Source organism: Chelonia mydas, chromosome 20, assembly GCF_015237465.2.
Source record: "Chelonia mydas isolate rCheMyd1 chromosome 20, rCheMyd1.pri.v2, whole genome shotgun sequence".
Taxonomy (NCBI): domain Eukaryota; kingdom Metazoa; phylum Chordata; order Testudines; family Cheloniidae; genus Chelonia; species Chelonia mydas.
The window spans coordinates 14201005-14220961 of record NC_051260.2 but is presented as its reverse complement, the minus strand read 5'-3'; the positions used below and the strand labels follow the sequence as shown (position 1 = coordinate 14220961).

The following is a 19957-nucleotide window of genomic DNA, read 5'->3' as shown; positions in this document are numbered from 1 at the left end:
TGGGCTTCTCTAGGGGGACATAGATAGTCCTGGGGCCAGAGAGTGTCTGTCCAGTTCACAGGTGACGGCTAAAGTGTATTATCATGTTGAGCACCAGGTGGCCCCATGCACACCGTACTTGGCCGGAGCCTGGATCAGCTGTCGCTGGCTGTGTGTAAAAGCACCAAGGGGAACAGTCTCTGGTCTCTCTCTGGGATGGAGCCAGTCCACGGCGGGTACAGGAACCTGACCTGGATGCCTCAGCCCAGCAACCTGCTGTGACCAGATACTCAAGGGGGAGAGCCAGGTTCCAGGCCCCTGGTTGCAATGACTGTGTTCCCCAAGCGGAGAGCTTGAGAGATACCAGCCGTGTAGCCTAGTGGTTAGGGCTCTCTCCGGGGAGATTGGGAGACCCAGGGTTGTAGAAGAGGCAGAGAGGGGGAAATTGACCCTTCGTGTCCCGTATCTCAGGTGCGCGCGCTACCCACTGGGCTATTGGTGCCAAGGGGTTTTGTGGGAGGCGGTATCACCCCCCCTCCACTTCTTCTTGAAAAAGGGTGTCCAGACTCCTGGATGTGAATCCTGCGTGGAAATAAGGATCTCCCTCTTACCCAGTTCTGGGATCAGCAAACAGTGGGGCTTGCTTGGGTAGTAGCCCCTAGACCTGGACGTCACTGGTTTTACCAGCAGGATTTTTAAACCCTTTGCATCCTGGATGGGGACGCCCAGGGATTTCATGGACGTTTGATTTTTTTCCCTTTTTTTGGTTCATTTCCTCCTAGAGGTCGCTTCAAACGATCCGGTGAGGACATGCCACAACCGAAGGCTGGACGCGGCTCCCGGCTCATCCCCAGACGATGTACGTATCCCAGCATAGTTGACACGCCCCGCTGATCTAGGGACCCTCACGGCAAAGGCCGTGTGGGGGACGCTGGCTGAAATTCTTTAAAGTGGCTGAGTGATTGTTTTGGGGGGTGCCTGCCTTGAGATGCCTTCAGATGGGTCTGAGTTTGCAGGGAGCCGGCCTTCGCCACTTCCTGGGCACCTTTCAGGAACCTTGCACGAGTGCTGCCATGTAGTTGAGTTGCTCAATTTCATCTGCAGTGCGGCCCTCGACGGCCACAGCAAAGCTCCTCACACCAAGCCTTTCTGGTGCTGGGGATTTTAATCCATGGGGCAAAACATCCTCATCCCCGCCAGTGAACTGGCAGCAAAGTGCAGGTTGCAGGAGATTGACAAGAATCATCAAATCTTTAGTGGGTGGAAAATCCCAGTGTAGGAAGCCATAGCTCCCCCCAGCCCACTCCTCCCCCCCGACCCCAGCAGCACGAGTCCCGATCCCCACGGTACCACCAGCAGAACCTCTGGAACCCCAAACCTCCCTTGTCCCTTCCTGCCACCCGCAACACTTTGCAGTAGCACCCTGGCTTCAAGCAGAGTGCTGCAGAGACCCCTTCCCCCTCCCCCGGACCAAGATCTGGGCCCCCATTGTGCCAGGTGCTGCATGGACACATAGTAAAAAGCAGTCCATGCCCCCAAGACTTACAATGGAAGTGGACAAGACGGGATTAGTTGCCCCACTGTACGGATGGGGAACGGAAATGGTGAGAAATAAAATGACTTCCTGACTGTGCTGCAGTTTGAACCCATGGGTCCCAGCCCCATTCCTTGACCACAAGACCAACCTTCCCGCCGTACGACTGACTTGGTGTTGTACGACGGGCTTTTCCTTCTGCTCCGGCCCCCTCCTTCTGCACAGGCTGCCTTCTGCACTTTATTGACCTCCACCTTCAGCGTCTTGGGAGACCCCTACGAAAGGAAGGACTCCACCGTCTCTCTGGTGGTAAGAGAAGCCTGGATGTTTTATTGCAGCTTTCAGTCTCTCTGGCAAACTATGGCCCGCGGGGGCCCACGGGACCGTCCTGCCCGGCCCCTGAGCTCCTGGCCTGGGAGGCTCGCCCCCGGCCCCTCCCCCGCTGTTCCCCCTCCCCTGCAGCCATGCTGCCGCGTGGGCAGTGGGGCTGCCAGCTCCTGCCGCTCTGAGTGGCATGGTAAAGGGGCGGCGGTGTGCGCAGCGGTGTGGGGGTTGGGTCGGGGGTCCGGGGGGCAGTCAGGGCACAGGGAGCAGGGGGGTTGGATGGGGGTGGGATCCCGGGCGGCGCGGTTTGGGGCGGGGGGTCCCAGGATGGGGGAGTCAGGGGACAAGGAGCTGGGGGGGGGGGTTGGTTAGGTCAGGGGTTCTGAGGGGGGCAGTCAGGAGGTGGGAACTGGGAGGGGGCGAATAGGGGCAGGGGCCAGGCTGTTTGGGAGGCACAGCCTTCCCTACCTGGCCCACCCCTGCTCTAGACCCTCCTGCATCACCGAATCCTACCCCACTGAGCCCTGCATCCAGCCCTATAACTTGGGGGTAGGTGGGTCTTAGAATTCCCTGGAAGAGAAAAGGGCTGATGGCTGGAAAATGACACCCTGCTAAGGACGGCCAGCACTGGGGCCAGCTCCCGCCTTCGAAAGGCACAGCTGGCCTCTGATTTCCGACCTTTTCTGAGCTGGGTTTTTTGCTTCTCCTGAGTCGGTGAGTTCTTTGGGGCAGGATGGGATGACCCCCAGAGCCCACTGACGCAGCTCCAGAAGGGCTCATGCCACCAGTCCCCCACGGAGCTGAGCTGCCCACCTGCCAGGCCCGGCTCTTGCTTCAGCAGCCTCTTGCTGTCGAGAGATCTAATCGGTGCCATGCCGGCTCGTGGCAGGGCTGGACCGGGGAAGCTCAGCTTTAGAGGCACGAGCCGCTAGCTGCAGGCCTGAGCCGAAGCCCAGTGAAGTCATTCAAAGCCTCCCGTTGGCCTTGGAGCGGACCCCGGCCCTGTAGCTGGCTCAGACCTCGATGGACCAGCCACTAGAGGGGGCATGCTGCACACGTGGCACCTCAGGGCAGGTGGGACGAAGGGCAGCTGTGAGCGTGCCCATCAGCAGCTCTTAGGAGATTGGCCGACCATTGCTGGGGTAACGCAGCACAGCCAATAAGAGCTCTCTCTCTCTCTCGGCCCCCCCCCGTAGAAAGCCGCTGCAGGATTTGCCTCCATCCTGGAGCAGACGCCCTCCTGGTCCAACCTGAGCACGGAGCAGCTGTCCACCATGGCCACCGTCTTCCTGCAGAGGGTGGAGAGCGTCCTGCTGGCTGCCTTCGCCAACCCCACCGGGAAAGGGAACCAGACCATCCAGATGGAACAACTGGGTAGGAAGCTGGGTTGGGGGCGGGGGGGTCAGAACAGGTGGCCACTGCACATCACAAGCAGCGTGACTCAGCCCAATAGGGATGGAGCCTGCCTGGTGACCAATCAGCAGGTGCCATATCTAGTTAGCTCATTTCTCTATAGTCTCCTTATTATGAACATTACGGTATCACCTATTTTTTCATGGCCTCCCTATTATGAACATTACGGTATCACCTATTTTTTCATGGCCTCCCTATTATGAACATTACGGTATCACCTATTTTTTCATGGCCTCCCTATTATGAACATTACGGTAGCACCTAGAAACCCCAGCCGAGACCAGGGCACTGTTGTGCCAGGCGCTGCACAGACACGGACGGAGAGACAGTCCCTGCCGCGAAGAACTTACAATTTAGACAAACAAAGGGAGGCTCATACCCCTATTTTACAGAGGTGGGAAACTGAGGCAGGGAGCTGCAGTGACTTGCCCAGGGTCACACAGGGATTCAGTGGCAGAGCTGGGAATTCAGCTTGGATCTCCTGAGTCCCAGGCGACTGCCTGAAGCACAAGGCCATACCCCTAGGTCCCAGCTCTTGGGACTCCAGCCAGCGTGTGCCGACAGCTGCAGTTCCCATTCTCAAGCAAGGCCACATCCCCTGCCCCCATCTACAGCTCCCGAGTCTCCCCTTGTTCTTAAAGCCCTCGGGAAAGGCTTGGTCCAAGGGCCCCATGAAACTTCCTCCCCATCTCTTTCCTGTGGGCCTCTTCCCCTCTCAGCTGGACGTGTCTCTCCATTTCCTTCTCTCTCTGCCACACCCGTGGCTCAGCTCTGCAGAGCAAGTGATGGCCCCTGCCCGAGGAGCCATTGTGCTGTATCAGACCGTGCTCTTTCCCCCTCTCCTTAGATGTCCAGACCAAAGTCATCGAGGACGGCTGCCCCGGAAAGGACTCAGTCATCAGCCTGGAAGTCAAAGGGGAGACCATGAAGATTAGCTGCAGAACGATCCAGGGAACAGTGGCACAAGGTACATCACCACCACCAGAGGGTGTGAGGCGGATTTCCCAGGCTTGCTTCTCAGCTGCCCCATTCAGGGTGGGAATGGGCTCCCCCAGCCCTCACCACCAACTGGCAGTATTGCACAGGTAAAGTACAGGAGGTTTTATACCTTTGGAAGCATCACTGGCAATGGCAGGAGATTCCAGCTTAGATGGAGCATTGGTCTGTGCTGACACAGAGAGATGGGAAAGTGAATTAGATGCACTATTTATGTGATTTGGGGTGGCTGGGGTATGGGATACAGGGCTCACAGAACAGGGCTCTGTGATGGAACGAGAATTCCCGGGTTCTTACGCCTACAAATATAAATTCCTTCTATCCTAGTCAAGCTTACTAGAATAAAGGGAACTAGAAGAATAAAGAATGAATGCTGGTCAAAACTGTTCCATCTACACTGTACTTCAATGGAAAACTGGGTCCTCGGAAAATGCAATTCTTCATGAAGTGGCTGATTTCTGCAGAAAACGTAGATTACGTGATGAAAAACTGGCTGCCCCAAATGCCCTCAAACCTGAAATATTTTCTGCTTTGGGCTGAAGAGCTAAAATATTTTGATTCTGAAATCATGCTTCTGAAGCCTCATACTCCCATTCCCCTCCACAGGCCAGGGTCTCCAGCCAGGCTTCGTCTCCCATGATGCACTGTGGCTAGATGATTGCCATGGTGCATCATGGGAGATTCAGTCCAACCAGGGAGCCTGGCTCATAGAGGAGAAACAGGAGCACGAAGCACCCGAACCACAACTCCCAGGAGGCATTGCAGTGGCATTTTCAAATAAAAAATTTGGTTTCCATTCCCCCCCGCCCCCCCCGAACTCAAGATTTTCACCAGGGGAAAAAAACCCTTTTCCAACTAGCTCTATTAATATCAGATGTTTTGAGAAAACCGTCTTCAGGGGCTCTCCAAAAACTGTCACACATTTGGGGGGGATTTTCAAGATCCACCCACCCCTTATAACACTGAAACAAACACACAACATTAAGGAGCCCTCTGCCCCCTGTTGTGTTCTGTAATTTATGGACAGCCCCTCTGTCTTGTCATCAGTGCCAGCTGAGCTGCACTGGCTACCCGGACACCTGGGTTCTCTTCCCAGCGCTGCTGCAGGTTTGCTGTGCCGTTGTGTTACTTTTCTGTGCCTCATTTTTATCCGTGTGTGGGTCTAAAGCAATACATTACCCAGCTCCTGAAATGGGGGAGTTGTACGGTGCTTTGAGCGGCCCCCCGGTGGAATGTGGGTAAAGAAGCCGCTAATTCACCTGGTTTCTCCTTGGGGATACTTGCAGCCCGGGCTGGAGTGGCGTTTGCCTCCTACATGGGCATGGAGTCCATCCTGAATGGCAGCTTCTTCCATGGCCAAAGGGCCACCTCAGTCTGGATGAATTCCAGGGTGGTGAGTGCCGTCCTGACCAGCCAGACCAAGACCGATTTCCCGGATCCAGTCAACTACACCTTCCAGAACCTCATGGTAAGGCCGGCTGCATGTCCCTCCGTGAAGTGCTGCTGGGGTTGATTCCAACTTTTAAGGAGCAGCCTGGCTCCTCTGGTGGGGATGCTGCATTGAATTAACTCTCAGGTGGGGAGGAATTCTTGTGTTGTCCCCCAAGTGTGGTGCTGCCTTGTGGGGGAAGGGGGGGATTGAACTCATGATCCAAAAGTCTGAATTTCTGCTTCAGCCGCTAACGGGCCACTTCCATTATCTGAGTCTCAGTAGTAGCCTCATAAATCTCCCACCACTAGGGCTGGGAGGCAGCGGAAGAAAGCAAAGAGGAACACAGGGGAAACAGTGTGGCCTAGTGGATAGAGCACTAGTGAGAGATCTAGGGACTACTCCTGGTTCTGCTACTGGCCTGCTGGGTGACCTTGATATTTTCCCTCGCTCGGTGCCTCAGTTTCCCCATATGTTAAATGGGGGTAATGATAGTGACCTTCTTTGTAAAGCGCCTTGTTAGATGGATGGAAAGCACTGAAGAGCTAGGCGTTAATACTAGGAGCAGGGATAGATTTGCTTTTGCTTCATTAAGGCAGACGCAGAGTCTGGGAGCCCTTCAGAACCACCCCATATGTGTTCTCTGGCCCACTCTCTGTGGGGGGCGATGGAGAGTCTTGTTAACCCTCTGCCCTACTGTTCAGTATTTGTGCTAATGCACAGGCTGAAATGAGCGCCCCCTTCTGGCAGGAGCGGCTCATCGTGTGAGAGAGCCCTTGATGCCAAGCGCTTAGTCTGTCTAGACAAAGGGTGGGAGGGGAAACTGAGGCACAGAGCAGGCGAGTGACTCAGCAGGCCAGTGGCAGAGTCAGGACTAAAACTCAGGTCTCCTGAGTTCCACCCCGTCCACTGGCCTGCACAGCCTCTGCTAGTCTGCCTCTCAAGCGCTCTCTTGGAGTGCCTGACCCGCTCCCCTGGTATCACGTTTTTTCCATCCTGCGTTATTCCTTCCACCTTCCCCCCCCTTTTTTTTTTTGCAGCCAAGCAGCAGCCCTGACCAGCTCATCTGCGTCTCGTGGGAGGCCACGGCCTGGCGTGGCAGCTGGTCTCGGGCAGGGTGCGGGGTCCTGCACAGCAATGCCACTCACACCACGTGCAGCTGCAATCGCGTCTCCAACCTGGCCGTCCTCATGGCATCGGGGGAGATAACGGTAATGGGACCGCGCCCGCAGACCGAGGCTGCGGGCTTTGCTGGGGGGCGTCGGGCACCCTCTCAGCCAAGGAGAGATTGAAGGAGGACAAGGAGGTAGCTCTGGGGACGTTTACGAGGAGCCCCTCCCCGGCATGGGGGGGGCAGCACTGGAGAAAGCGCAAAGGGGCTGGGGTGAGCACTGGAGGTGGGCATCATGGGCCGATCGCAGGTGGTTCCCCATTCCATGGTCCCTCCACAAAGCCCCAGCTGCATTAACTGCCCTGCATGGGACGATGCATGGCCTCCTAACGAGCCGTCTGCCCCGCCTCCCGATAGGCAGGCTTCCCACTGTTCCTCGTCTCCCACGTCGGGCTGGCCCTCTCCCTGCTGTGCCTCTTCCTCGCCATCCTCACCTTCCTCTTGAGCCGCTCCATCCGCAACGTGAACACCTCCATCCACCTGCAGCTCTGCCTCTGCCTCTTCCTGGCCGACCTGCTCTTCCTCACCGCGGTGGACAGCCCCAGCCATCAGGTAAAGCACTCCCTCCCCCTCGCAGGGTGCCTAACGTGGCAGGCAGAGTGGCCTGGTAGATAAAGCACTGGGTGGGAACTCTGGTGACCTGGGTTCTAGTCCTGGGTGTAAGTCCTGGCTCTGTCCTTAACCTGGTGGTGATGCTGGGCAAAGCACCGTCCTGTGCCTCAGTTTCCCTATCTGTAAAATGGGGGTAATGATGCTGACCTACTTTGAAGAGTGAGTGATCATTGGGTATGCAGCTAGCGGTGGCCTTTAGGACAGAAATGAGATCCTAGGGGAGAACCCCTTCTTACAATGGTAATTCCCAGGGGTGTGTTTGATGCAGGGGAACCAGGGGAACCAAGCCCAGGGATGCTCATTAGAGGCTGTGAAATGAAAGAATCATAGGACTAGAAGGGACCCTGAGAAGTCCTGGTTAATGCAGGCTGAAGGCCCCAGACTTCGAGTGGGCTCTTTGAAATGCCCCCCCCCCCCCCCCCAGCTGGGGTTTGTGTGGCAGAAGATAGTCGTGGCTACAGTGCCTGGGGGTAGGGTGGAGGCAATGCTCAAACGTTGTTTAGCCGGGCAGCTGGACACAGACCCCGTGGTTCTCTCCGGCTCGCCAGCTCCCGCCCTGTTCTGCACAGTGTTGCCACTAGGGGTCGCCCTAAATGCCAGCCTGGCCTGGGGAACCCCGCAGAAGCAGATCCCTGCGCTCACGCGGGCGTTCTTCCCTCCCCAGCTGGCGTGCTCCATCATCGCCGGCCTCCTGCACTACCTGTTCCTGGCCTGCTTCGCCTGGATGTTCCTGGAGGCCGTGGTGCTCTTCCTCACCATCCGCAACCTCGGGGTCGTCAACTATTTCAGCACCCACAGCCCCAAGATGCGGCACCTAAGCCTCTTCGGCTACGGCTTCCCCACCCTGGTGGTGGCCGTCTCGGCGGCAGTTATGCCGCAGGGCTACGGCAGGCAGGAAAAGTGAGAGCCCGAGCTGGGGAACTGGCCCTTTGCGACAGCGGCCCTTTGCAATCGCTCGCTGCGCCCTTCCACGGCCAAGCGCTGCAGTGGGGTGAAATGAGGGGCCTCCTGGAGGACAGGCAGGAGGCTGCAGTGGTTAGGGCATGAACATGTGGTAGGGGGAGATGCAGGTTCAAGTCCAAGCTCTACTACAGGCCGGGTGCTGTGGAAGCCAATTCGCTGCTCTGTGCCTCAGTTTCCCCAGGTGTGAAATGAAGATAATGGCACTGCCCTGCTGCACCGGGGGGTTGGGAGGCAAAATCGATTAAAGATTGTTGGATGCTACAGTGATGGGGCCTTATAAGTCCCTAGAGGTAGACGGTCCTAATCTAAGGCATTCTCTGCATTAAGGAAATTTGATGTACTGTGGTTAGACCTGCAGGCCAAATTCGCTGTGTGAGTACAAAAAGGGGAGTGAAGAGAGTAGGTCCTGTCTTACGCTAGCACTCTCTCTCTGTGTGTGTGTGTGTGTGTGTGTGTCCCAGCGCTCCTCAGTGAAAGATGCTCTGGACCAGTGGGCATCTGCCTCAACAGCTGTGCTGTTGTCCTTCATGAATGAATGAATCAGTTTCTAGCACAGAGGTGGGCAAACTATGGCCCGCGGGCCACATCTGGCCTGCGGGACCGTCCTGCCTGGCCCCTGAGCTCCTGGCCCGGGAGGCTAGCCCCCTCCCCCTCCCCTGCTGTCCCCCCTCCCCCGCAGCCTCACCTTGCCGCGCCATGCTCTGGGCGGCGGGGATGCAGAGCCCAGCCTGACCCGGTGCTCTGTCCTGGTGCAGCTGCGCTGCCAGCCACCGGTGCTCCAGGGAGTGCGGTAAGGGGGCAGGGAGCAGGGGGGGTTGGATAGAGGGCAGGGGAGTTCGGGGGGTGGTCAGGGGCGTGGACAGGGGTCAGAGCGGTCAGAGGGCGGGGAACAGGGGGGTTGAATGGGGGCAGGAGCCCCGGGGAGGCAGTCAGGAAGGTGAGGAGGGGTCGGATGGGGTGGCGGGGGGCAGTCAGGGGACAGGGAGCAGGGGGAGTGGATGGCGCAGGGATCCCGGGGGGGCAGTCAGGAAGGAGGGGGGCGTTGGATAGGGCCACAGGGGGCAGTTGTCCGGGGGGTGGTCAGGGGACTGAGAGCAGGGGGGATGGGTGGGGCAGAGGTCCTGGTGGGGCAGTCAGGAAGGAGAGTGGGGGTTGGATGGGGTGTGGGGGGGCAGGTAGGGGCGAGGAGTCCAGGGGCAGTCAGGGAAAAGGGGTGGTTGGATGGGTCAGGAGTCCCGGGGGGGCCAGTCAGGAAGGAGGGGGGGTTGGATAGGGCCACAGGGGGCAGTTGTCCGGGGGGTGGTCAGGGGACCGAGAGCAGGGGGAGTGAGTGGGGCAGGGGTCCCGGTGGGGCAGTCAGGAAGGAGAGTGGGGGTTGGATGGGGTGGGGGGGCAGGTAGGGGCGCAGAGTCCAGGGGCAGTCAGGGAAAAGGGGTGGTTGGATGGGGCAGGAGTCCCGGGGGGGGGGGCAGTCAGGAAGGAGTGGGGGGGTTGGATAGGGCCTCAGGGGGCAGTTAGGGGCAGGGGTCCGGGGGCGGTCAGGAGACCGAGAGCAGGGGCGGGTGGATGGGGCAGGGGTCCCCGGGCAAGAAGCAGTGGGGGTTGAGAAGCAGTGGGGCGAGAAGCGGGGGGGTTGGATAGGGGGCGGGGGCTGGGCCATGCCTGGCTGTTTGGGGAGGCACCGCCTCCCCTAACTGGCCCGCCATACAATTTCAGAAATTGCGGCCCTCAGGCCAAAAAGTTTGCCCGCCCCGATTTAGATTGTGCTGGGCGGGGCAGGGACTGCCCCTCACTCCGTAGCTGTGCCCAAGGGGACTCTAGTGCTGCCCGAAGAGGCTCCCCCCGAGACTGATCTCAAGGGGAATCGCTGCTCCAGGCTGCTACTGTTCAAAAGGTTAACGTGAGGTTCACTGTTCTTGTAGCTGCTGGCTCAGCATGGAGAAGGGGTTCATCTGGAGTTTCCTGGGACCGGTGTGTGTCATCATCGGGGTGCGTATCCACTGCGGCTTGACCCTGCCGCCCCCGCAGCACGGTGAAGCCTGGAGCTCTGCCTGGCTTCCCTTGTCTCTGGCTAAGCACTGTGGGCCCAATTCATCCCCTGGTGTAGTGCTACTGACCTCGAAGGAGTATATGCCAAGGAGGATTTTGGCCCACTTGGGGAATGGGGTGATAAGACCCGCCAGATCCACCCTGCGAAAGCCAGTTTGTGCAATGCCGTAGGCATCATGTTGGGACTTCAGACCACGGGGCCAGATCCTCACCTGGTGTAAATCAGTATTGCTTGGGTGATTTCAATGGAGCTTCAATGGTGATTTCAATGGTGATTTCAATGATTTGCACCAGCTGGGGATCTGGCCGAATAATCACACCGAACAGTAATACACTTGTTTTGGACGGCAACAATTTCTGCTTCTGCTCATGTCGAGACCCTGCAGCTGCCCGGCACACCCCTTCCCCAGAGCCTGAGGCAAATCAGGGTTTGTGACCGAAGAACAGACAAACATAAGTTTATTAATCATCTGGAGGATGGTGTGGATTGCACCCTCAGCAAGTTCGCAGATGACACTAAGCTGGAGGGGAGAGGTAGATACGCTGGAGGGTAGGGATAGGGTCCAGAGTGACCCATAGGCACCGACTTCTAGTCACGCCAGTGGACACTCGACTCCACTCTGCCCCCAGCCCCGCCCGAACTCCACCCCTGTCCCCCCATTCCAACCCCTTCCCCAAAGTCCCCGCCCCAACTCCGCCCTCTCCCTGCCCCTATTCCAACTCCCTCCCCAAATCCCTGCCCCTGCCCCGCCTCTTCCCCACCTTCACCCCTGAGCGCGCCATGTTCCCACTCCTCCCCCCTCACTCCTGGAGCTTGCTACGCCGCCAAACAGCTGTTTGGCAGCAGCAAGCCGAGCCCTGGGAGGTAGGCGGAGGAGCGGGGACACAGCCCTCTCAGGGGAGGAGGCGGAGGAGGAGGTGGGGTGAGGTGGGGAGGGGAGCTTGGCTGTCAGTGAATGCAGAGCACCCACTAATTTTCCCCCATGGGTGCTCCAGCCCTGGAGCAACCGCGGAGTCGGCGCCTATGGAGTGACCTAGACAAATTGGAGGATTGGGCCAAAAGAAATCTAATGAGGTTCAACAAGGACAAGTGCAGAGTCCTGCACTGAGGAAGGAAGAATCCCATGCACCGCTACAGGCTGGGGACCGACTGGCTAGGCAGCAGTTCTGCAGAAAAGGACCTGGGGATTGCAGTGGACGAGAAGCTGGATATGAGTCAGCAGTGTGCGCTCGTTGCCAAGAAGGCTAACGGCATGTTGGGCTGTATTAGTAGGAGCATTGCCAGCAGATGGAGGGAAGCGCTTATTCCCCTCTATTCAGCACTGGTGAGGCCACACCTGGAGTAATGCGTCCAGTTTTGGGTCCCCCACTAAAAAAGGATGTGGACAAATTGGAGAGAGTCCAGCAAGGGCAACGAAAATGATCAGGGGGCTGGAGCACATGACTTACGAGGAGAGGCTGAGGGAACTGGGCTTATTTAGTCTGCAGAAGAGAAGAGTGAGGGGGGATTTGATAGCAGCCTTCAACTACCCAAAACGGGGTTCCAAAGAATATGGAGCTCAACTGTTCTCAGTGGTAGCAGATGACAGAACGAGGAGTAATGGTCTCAAGTTGCAGTGGGGGAGGTCTAGGTTGGATATTAGGAAACACTATTTCACTAGGAGGGTGGTGAAGCACTGGAATGGGTTACCTAGGGAGGTGGTGGAATCTCCATCCCTAGAAGTTTTTAAGGCCTGGCTTGACAAAGCCCTGGCTGGGATGATTTAGTTGGGGTTGGTTCTGCTTTGAGCAGGGGTTTGGACTAGATGACCTCCTGAGGTCTCTTCAAACCCTAATATTCTATGATAAGAACAGCCATACTGGATCAGACCAAAAGTTCATCTATCCCAGTATCCTGTCTTCTGACAGTGGCCAATGCCAGGTTCTCCAAAGGGAATGAACAGAACAGGTAATCATCAAGTGATCCATCCCTGTCGCCATTCCCAGCTTCTGGCAAACAGAGGTTAGGGACACCATCCTAGCTAATAGCCATTGATGGACCTATCTTCCATGAACTTATCTAGCTCTTTTTTGAATCCTGTTATAGTCTTGGCCTTCACAACATCCTCTGGCAAGGAGTTCCACAGGTTGACTGTGCGTTGTGTGAAAAAATACTTCCTTTTGTTTGTTTTAAACCTGCTACCTATTAATTTCACTTGGTGACCCCCTAGTTCTTGTGTTATGAGAAGGAGTAAATAACACTTCCTTAGTTACTTTCTTCATATCAGTCATGATTTTATAGATCTCTATCATATCCCCCCTTAGTTGTCTCTTTTCTAAGAGTATGTCTATACTACCCGCCAGATTGGCAGGCAGCGATCAATCCAGCGGGGGTCGATTTATTACGTCTAGTCTAGACACGATAAATGGACCCCTGAGCGCTCTCCCGTCAACTCCTATACTCCACCGGAGCGAGAGGTGCAGGCGGAGTTGACGGGGGAGCGTCAGCAGTCGACTCACTGCGGTGAAGACGCCGTGGAGAGTAGATCTAAGTATGTCGACTTCGGCTACGTTATTCACGTAGCTGAAGTTGCGTAACTTAGATCGATTCTCCCCACCCCCCCCAGTGTAGACGAGGCCACGCTGAAATGTCCCAGTCTTATTAATCTCTGTTCATATGGCAGCCGTTCCAGACCCCTAATAATTTTTGTTGCCCTTTTCTGAACCTTTTCCAATTCCAATATATCTTTTTTGAGACGGGGCGACCACATCTGCATGCAGTATTCAAGATTCAATTCATGGATTTATACAGAGGCAATATGATATTGTCTGTCTTATTATCATCCCTTCCTTCATGATTTTCAACATTCTGTTTGCTTTTTTGACAGCCGCTGCACATTGAGTGGATATTTTTAGAGAACCAGCCACAGTGACTCCAAGATCTCATTCTTGAGTGGGAACAGCCAATTTAGACCCCATCATTTTATATGTATAGTTAGGATTCTGTTTTCCTGTGTGTATTACTTTGCATTTATCAACATTGAGGCCTTTTGTTGCCCAGTCACCTGGGTTTGAGAGATCCTTTTGTAGCTCTTCGCAGTCCGCCTGGGACTTAACTATCTTGAGCAATTTTGTATCTGCAAATTTTGCCACCTCTCTACTTTGATTCTAGATTAATTCCGTCCTTTTTGCCTTAACCCTCTGGATGCTGCAGAGAAAGCTTTCCAGGCTCAACACTGATGTGTCCACCCTCAAGAACACCAGGTAATGTTGGTTTAAAAGCAGAGCTGAAAAGTATCATTCAGTGGTGGTAGGGGGGAGGGTGGGAGTCAGGACTCCTGGGTTCCATTCCCAGCTTTGCTACTGGCAGCGTAACTTTGGGCAAGTCACTGTGCCTCAGTTTCCCTCTCTTTTAAAATTGGGCTGATACTGGCCTCCCTGAAGTGGGAGTTGTGAGCCTCTCTGAATGCTGGGACAACCCTTGGAGATCCTCAGTCTAGCTGATGGCCCCCCAAGAGCAGTGCTTGGATGCCCCGTTGTTTGTGTCCCTCAGCCGTGGAGTGGCCAAGGTGCTAGATTGCAGGACAGAGGGTGATGCTGTTACGAAGCCTGGATGGACAGATGCTCAGCTGGTGTCTCTTTATGGGATCTGCCGATTTGAACCAGCTGGAGATCTGCTCCCTGTGGGGCTTTCCCCCGTCTCTGACACCTTGGATTTACAAACCTGCTCTGCTCCATGCTGTGTACCCCTCACGGACACTAATTCCTCTGCAAAGGGGACCCGGATGGGATAGTCACCCCAAAAGCCTGGTCACATAGAAGCAAAGATCTCTCCATGCTTATATGTGCCTGCAGCGAGGGCTGGTGGGTGTGTCACAGGGCTCCTTTTGTCCGATCCACACAGGATCTGAATCCGTCCCAGCCCCTCTTAGCGAGGCTTGGGTCTTTAGTGCAGGCTGTAGCAGCTTGTGCGTCTACCTTTCGAAGACTCTGGGCCAGCTGCTCTCACGCTTGTAGATGGAGCGTGGCTACCTGGAGGCATTCGCCCTTTTGGCCCGGACCCCCCTGACTCAGCCGCCCCCCAGAGGGCTGTCATCACGGGATCTCTCCGTCTGCCTTTCTCCAGGCTACTGACCTTTAAAGCCATCGCCCAAGTCTTCATTCTGGGCTGCACGTGGATTTTCGGTCTCCTTCAAGTCGGCCCAGCCGCCACTGTCATGGCGTATTTATTCACCATCATCAACAGCCTGCAGGGAGCCTTCATCTTCCTGGTGCACTGCCTCCTCAATCGCCAGGTACCGCCCAGGGCCCTTCGTTCCCTGATGGACTCATCAGACCTCCTGCCAGCAGAGAGCAGGGCGGGCTAACGATGCTTTACTGATTCTGCTGGGCAAGATCCCCCACCCCCAGCTTTTTGCCCAGGGTTTCCCCCAGTAGCAGAGCAATGGAGCAGCCCCTTGTTTGGAGAGGAAAGATGGCCCAGAGGCTGAAGTACTAGCTTAGCCCTTAGGAGACCTGGGCACAATTCCATGCTGTGCTGTCGACTCCTTGGGCAAGTCACTCAGCCTCTCAGTTCCCTGGAGAACTTCCCTAAAATAATCAGTCTGGCACCCTGAAGGGCTGTTAAAGGGGGGAAAGGGAAGGGAAAGGCCTCCTGAGAATCCCCTTCCATGCATAGCTCCTCTAAAGGCTCTGCCTCCAAAGCAGGGGGTGGATTGGGTGCAAAGCTAGTGTGCACTGCACTATGGGTATTCTCTCCTGCCACAGGAAGCAGAGTGTTACAGCAGCCCTGAGGCTGCTCTAACTTGTACCAAGGCATAGATGAGGGGGGAACATAAATAGCTATAAGTCTCTGCATGGGTAACAGTGAATAAGCCCCAATGACAGCATCAGGGGCTCCGGTCCCTTTTATCAGGGAGGATTAGACGCGGCTCTTATTCATCTGCATAATGCCCCGATGCTGAGGTGCTGGGCACGTTAGAAACGGAGATAAGGCATGGAGAGAAGAGATCTTCTCCCATTTCTTAGCGGTGCAGCACCACTCACTGTCTCTGCATCTCCAGGTGCGGGAGGAGTACAAGAGATGGTTCACCTGCAAACCCAAGTCCTACGTTTCCGACGTCTCCATGTCTACTTTAGCCACCAGCAGCAAAGCGGTGAGAGAGCCAATGTCCCTGCGATCTTTGCCGAACCCTCACCAGATGCATCCAGAATCCAGGCGAGATCCGGGCAGGGTTACAGCACTGGACTGGGAGTCAGGACTCCTGGGTTCTGTCAGGGCGCTGGAAGCGGGGTGGGTCTAGTGGTTATAGCAAAGGGGGCTGGGAGTCAGGACTCCCCAGCACAGGGCAGACATGGTGTCTGGACTGATGTCGCTAAATTGGTACAAAAGCTGGGTGCACACCAGCCCTCAGGGACTTAGGAGCTCTGGGGGAAGCCCCAGTAACACCAATAGACATGGAAATCTGCTCTGCTCGGAGCTTGAAGTCAGGGTTAAATCCGAGGGCACAGAAGGTTTGATCCCACTCACCTGATATCAGAACTCTCCTGGGAGCTTGTGTTTTCCCCTCCGGAACCATGCCGGTGTCCCTCTTTCCTTGCAGGGCTGACGTTCTGGCCGGGAGGCAGGAGATGCCGTCGCGCCACAGGAGAAGGAAGAGCTTATCGCAGAACTTGAATCCGCCTTCTTTAAAGCGCTTGCAGGATCAGAGCTTCGAAACCAACCTCCCAGCTGTCTGGGCTGGAGTTTGATCCCGGGGTTAAATCAGTGGGCTGGAAAGGGGAGTGGGGTGTGAGGATTACAGCTGCAGGTGCTGGCAGTCAGGACTCCTGGGTTCTTCTATCTCTGGCTGTGGGGTCTAGTAGTTAGAACAAGTTACACTCCCTAGACATGGGCCAGTAGTACCTATAGCTTAGTCCAGCCCTGGTCCGCTGCTCCTTTTCCGAGATTCCCTTTCTCCTTATTTATTGTGGGTCCCCCCCACAATCCTTCAGTGCCCTGAAATCTGAGCAGGTTTTGCATGTCTGTGCCATTTCAATAGTGTAAAAGGAGTTTGATTTTGAATGCATGACTTTGTGGCATCTTTTAAAATGCCTCCTCGAGTGGTTTTGTTTCGACACCCTAAAATATACAGGCTAAATTGTTTCTCCCTCTAGTGGCTGGAAATGGGGTACAAGCAACCAAGTCCCGAGTCCCCACAATGCTCTGTCTAAATGCAGTCCCTAGTGCTCCCTGACAGCAAGGGGGCGCTGTCTAGCATGCCCAGTAGTGCTGTCCGATGAATTCAGTATAGCCTGCACTCCCTGCTCCATGACTGCTTAATGCAAGCCAGGATTTGGAGAGACGCCTAATGGTGACATCAGGAAGTACAGTCTGGGAGCTAGGGTGCCTGAGGGAACCAGTGGGTCTGTATCCGGCAGCCTCAATACAGGACCCCCCTTTATAGGCATCCGCGCAGAGTCCTGTCTCTGCTCCGCTCCTGGGGCCCCCCACCCTTGGAGGCAATGAGCCGGAGCTCGGTTCTTTTGTCCATGGTCTTGTCGGGACCAGGGCGCACCCCGACATGTGCAACTGCCCCTGCTGCTTTGCAGCCCTGTGCTGCCCCCCCTCCGCCATCACCAGGGCGCGACTGTGCCTGGATCCCTTCAGTCCCAGCTGTCAGGCTGCCTGGGATGCAGCCTTAGCTCGACAGCCAGCTGTCAGGCTCCCATGTGGCCACCAGCCCCCTCCGGAGGTGATTGTCTCAAGAACGGTCATCGTGGGTCAGAGCAATGGTCCATCTCGCTCAGCAACCTGTCTCTGACCGCGGCCAATGCCAGACGCTTCCTAGGGAACGAACGGAACAGGGCAATTAGCGAGTGATCCATCCCCTGTCATCCAGGCCCAGCTTCTGGCCGTCGGAGGCTTAGCTGTCTTGGCTAACAGCCAGCGAGGGCCCTATCCTCCAGGAGCCCTGTTATACCTTCCCTGGGCTGGGGTGGATTATGTCACCTGCTACTAGCAAGCTTTTGAACTGGGCAGCAGGGGGCCCCTACGCGCTTTGAGAGCTACTGATGAAAAGAGCTGTATAAGGGTGAAGTGTATTAGTTCTGCCCAGGTCCTTTCCCTCTAGCTTAGGGACCCAGCAGTGATCCTGGTACATTACAGTCCAAGTTGCAGTGGGGGAGGTTTAGTTGGATATTAGGAAAAACTTTTTCACTAGGAGGGTGGTGAAACACTGGAATGCGTTCCCTAGGGAGGTGGTGGAATCTCCTTCCTTAGAAGGTTTTAAGGTCAGGCTTGACAAAGCCCTGGCTGGGATGATTTGATTGGGGATTGGTCCTGCTTTGAGCAGGGGGTTGGACTAGATGACCTCCTGAGGTCCCTTCTAACCCTGATATTCTATGATTCTGTGATTCTATGAGAGACGCACCTTAGGGCATATCTATGCTGCAGCTGGGGGTGTGGGACTGCAGCACGAGCAGACGTACAGCAGACATGTCTAGCTAGCTCGAGGAGCAGCTGGCCGCCTGCTGCTAGCCCAGGACCCAGGGCACACGTTTGAGCAGCCGCTGCCCATGCTACTGGGACTTCACGGCTATTAATACTCGAGCTAGCCGTGATCTAGCTAGATAAAGCTAGCTCCGATCAGGGGGTGATGCAGCGCTCAAGCCGCGCTGGAGTGTAAGTGCTGGAAGCATCGCAAGATGCCAGGGAAGCGCTGGAACGGTGTGCCGGAACGTTCCGGGGCGACTCGACCGTTGGCTCAGATATGTCTAGAAGTGCAGTGGTCACACCTCCTGGTTGCAATGTAGGTATACCCTGAGCCCCCGCGAGGGGCCCCCCGGTGTTCCTTGGTTCTCATACGTGGGCCTGCAGGGCAGTTCTTGGAACCCCAGCTTGTGGCTTCAAAGGGGAAGTTTCTTTCACAAGAAGTGCCACCATCCTGCACCAGGGCGATAAGAAGAGCTGCTGCAAGAAACCTAAGAGGGGAGCTGAGCTCTGGCAGGGAGATAAGGCAGCAGAAAGCTGCAGGGGTAAAGCAGAGAGATTGGTGCTGCATTCTGTGTTAAACCTCGCACTGCTGGCCTAATGGGGACTCATAGTATGTAGGCTCTTCTCTTCCCCCCCACAACTCCCCATTGTTCTCCCCACCAGGGTTCTTGGTACCCACAGCTGTCCCCTAGCAGCAGAGCACGAGATCCGCTGTGATGTGTTACCTCATGTCCTCTGAGGCATAGCGCTGTGAACACAGTGCCTAGGTCAGTGCCAGGACCGCTGGCAGTCAGGTGCTAGAGCCCTGTCTGGCAGGCCCAGTTGGGCCCCATGACCTCCATTTCAGACATATCCAGAAGTGAGAGTCATTCCATAGCAGAATAGGGCTTGTAGGGAGAGACCCTACAGCAGCTAAGTCAGAAGAAATGTTGTGTTCCTTCTATTCTGGGGCCATTCAGAACTCTGCCCAGCTCTCTGTGTAAGTTAGAGCAGCCTCGAGGCTGTTCTAACTTATGCTGCAACCTATAGCCTCCTGGGGAGCAGGGAAGAGCTGTAGTGCAGTGTACTCTGGTCATGCCCCTGATTTGCTCTCTACTCTGGGAGCAGGGGGATGCAGGACCCCTACGCCAGCTAGCGAGGCCCCCTGCCCACGGGACGTTTACAAGGGTGGGGCATATCTGCCCACTTTATGCTGCTAGAGCGGCCTAAAGGGGCTGGCATTAATCGAGGTGGGGCACAGGGTCTTTGTTTCCCTTTCTATAAGCTGTACAGTCAGCCCTGAGCCCCAGAACAACTTCCTACTCCAGCAGGAAAGGCAAAAGTTATAGGCAAAAAGGTCAGAGTTAGTTACCAAAAGAAAAGAAAAGAAAATATAAGCACGCAGACTAAACTCTCAACCCTGTTAGACTGGGCAACATCTAGATTAAGCAGGTTTTCTCACCCCACTGGATATTGCAGTTCATAGTACACAGATTTCACTCTTGAAATCTGGGCCAGTCCCCTCATTTGGAGGCTTCAGAGTGTCCTTGTTGCTTGCAGCATAGGTGGGTGAAGGAGAAAGGCCCAGCTTGTGGCCACTGGGTTCCGTTTTATACTCTCAGTCCCATGTGCTTGGGGAGCACAAGTCCAGACATGTCTGGGGGGCATTGCTGAGTCTCCAGGCAAGGTTGAGCAGTTCTCTTGGTGTGGCCTCATGCAGGTGAGTCATTGAATTGCAGCTCCCTTGCTGGACAATGGCTGTTGATGGGTTGTTTGCAGTTGACTCTGGGGAGCGAATATCTGGCGGATTCCCCAACTTACAGCATGTCTTTGTGACAACCATACAACATAATTCTCATAACTTCATATGCATTAATGATACACATCTATGGATAGAGACATGACTTTCAGCAGATCGTAACCTCTCCCCGATACCTTACAAGGCATGCTTTATATGTAAGATCACAATTATATAAAAATGAGGAATATGGGGGTTACAGGATGCTCCCCCAAGCTATAGAATGTCACATGTGGGTCCCAGGAACCATCCATGAG

General features: G+C 55.6%; 2 protein-coding genes across 25 annotated transcripts in view; both read left to right on the top strand.

The window, feature by feature from the left end:
• The window catches only part of LOC102941444 (adhesion G protein-coupled receptor E1), a 40510-nt gene extending 23993 nt beyond the window's left edge, over positions 1-16517 (top strand). For 13 of the 15 annotated variants that reach the window (XM_043533043.1, XM_037887886.2, XM_043533045.1 and 10 more), the window contains 13 exons: positions 762-838; positions 1739-1822; positions 3034-3211; positions 4098-4217; positions 5533-5714; positions 6716-6886; positions 7204-7398; positions 8123-8358; positions 10344-10410; positions 13622-13713; positions 14576-14744; positions 15513-15605; positions 16053-16517. In XM_043533043.1, coding sequence (XP_043388978.1) covers positions 762-838; positions 1739-1822; positions 3034-3211; positions 4098-4217; positions 5533-5714; positions 6716-6886; positions 7204-7398; positions 8123-8358; positions 10344-10410; positions 13622-13713; positions 14576-14744; positions 15513-15605; positions 16053-16058 — 1670 coding nt within the window. In that variant the 3' untranslated portion in view covers positions 16059-16517. Of the gene's footprint in view, positions 1-761; positions 839-1738; positions 1823-3033; positions 3212-4097; positions 4218-5532; positions 5715-6715; positions 6887-7203; positions 7399-8122; positions 8359-10343; positions 10411-13621; positions 13714-14575; positions 14745-15512; positions 15606-16052 lie in introns of those variants that run through there. The other 2 variants (XM_037887882.2, XR_005223646.2) reach the window with 2 other exon arrangements.
• Positions 16518-17764: 1247 nt separating this feature from the next.
• The window catches only part of LOC102941668 (adhesion G protein-coupled receptor E3), a 123058-nt gene continuing 120865 nt past the window's right edge, over positions 17765-19957 (top strand). For 4 of the 10 annotated variants that reach the window (XM_043533052.1, XM_043533057.1, XM_037887902.2 and 1 more), the window contains exon 1: positions 17766-18239. In XM_043533052.1, the coding sequence (XP_043388987.1) occupies positions 18201-18239 (39 nt within the window). In that variant the 5' untranslated portion in view covers positions 17766-18200. Of the gene's footprint in view, positions 18240-19957 lie in introns of all 10 variants that reach the window. The other 6 variants (XM_043533063.1, XM_043533061.1, XM_037887904.2 and 3 more) reach the window with 5 other exon arrangements.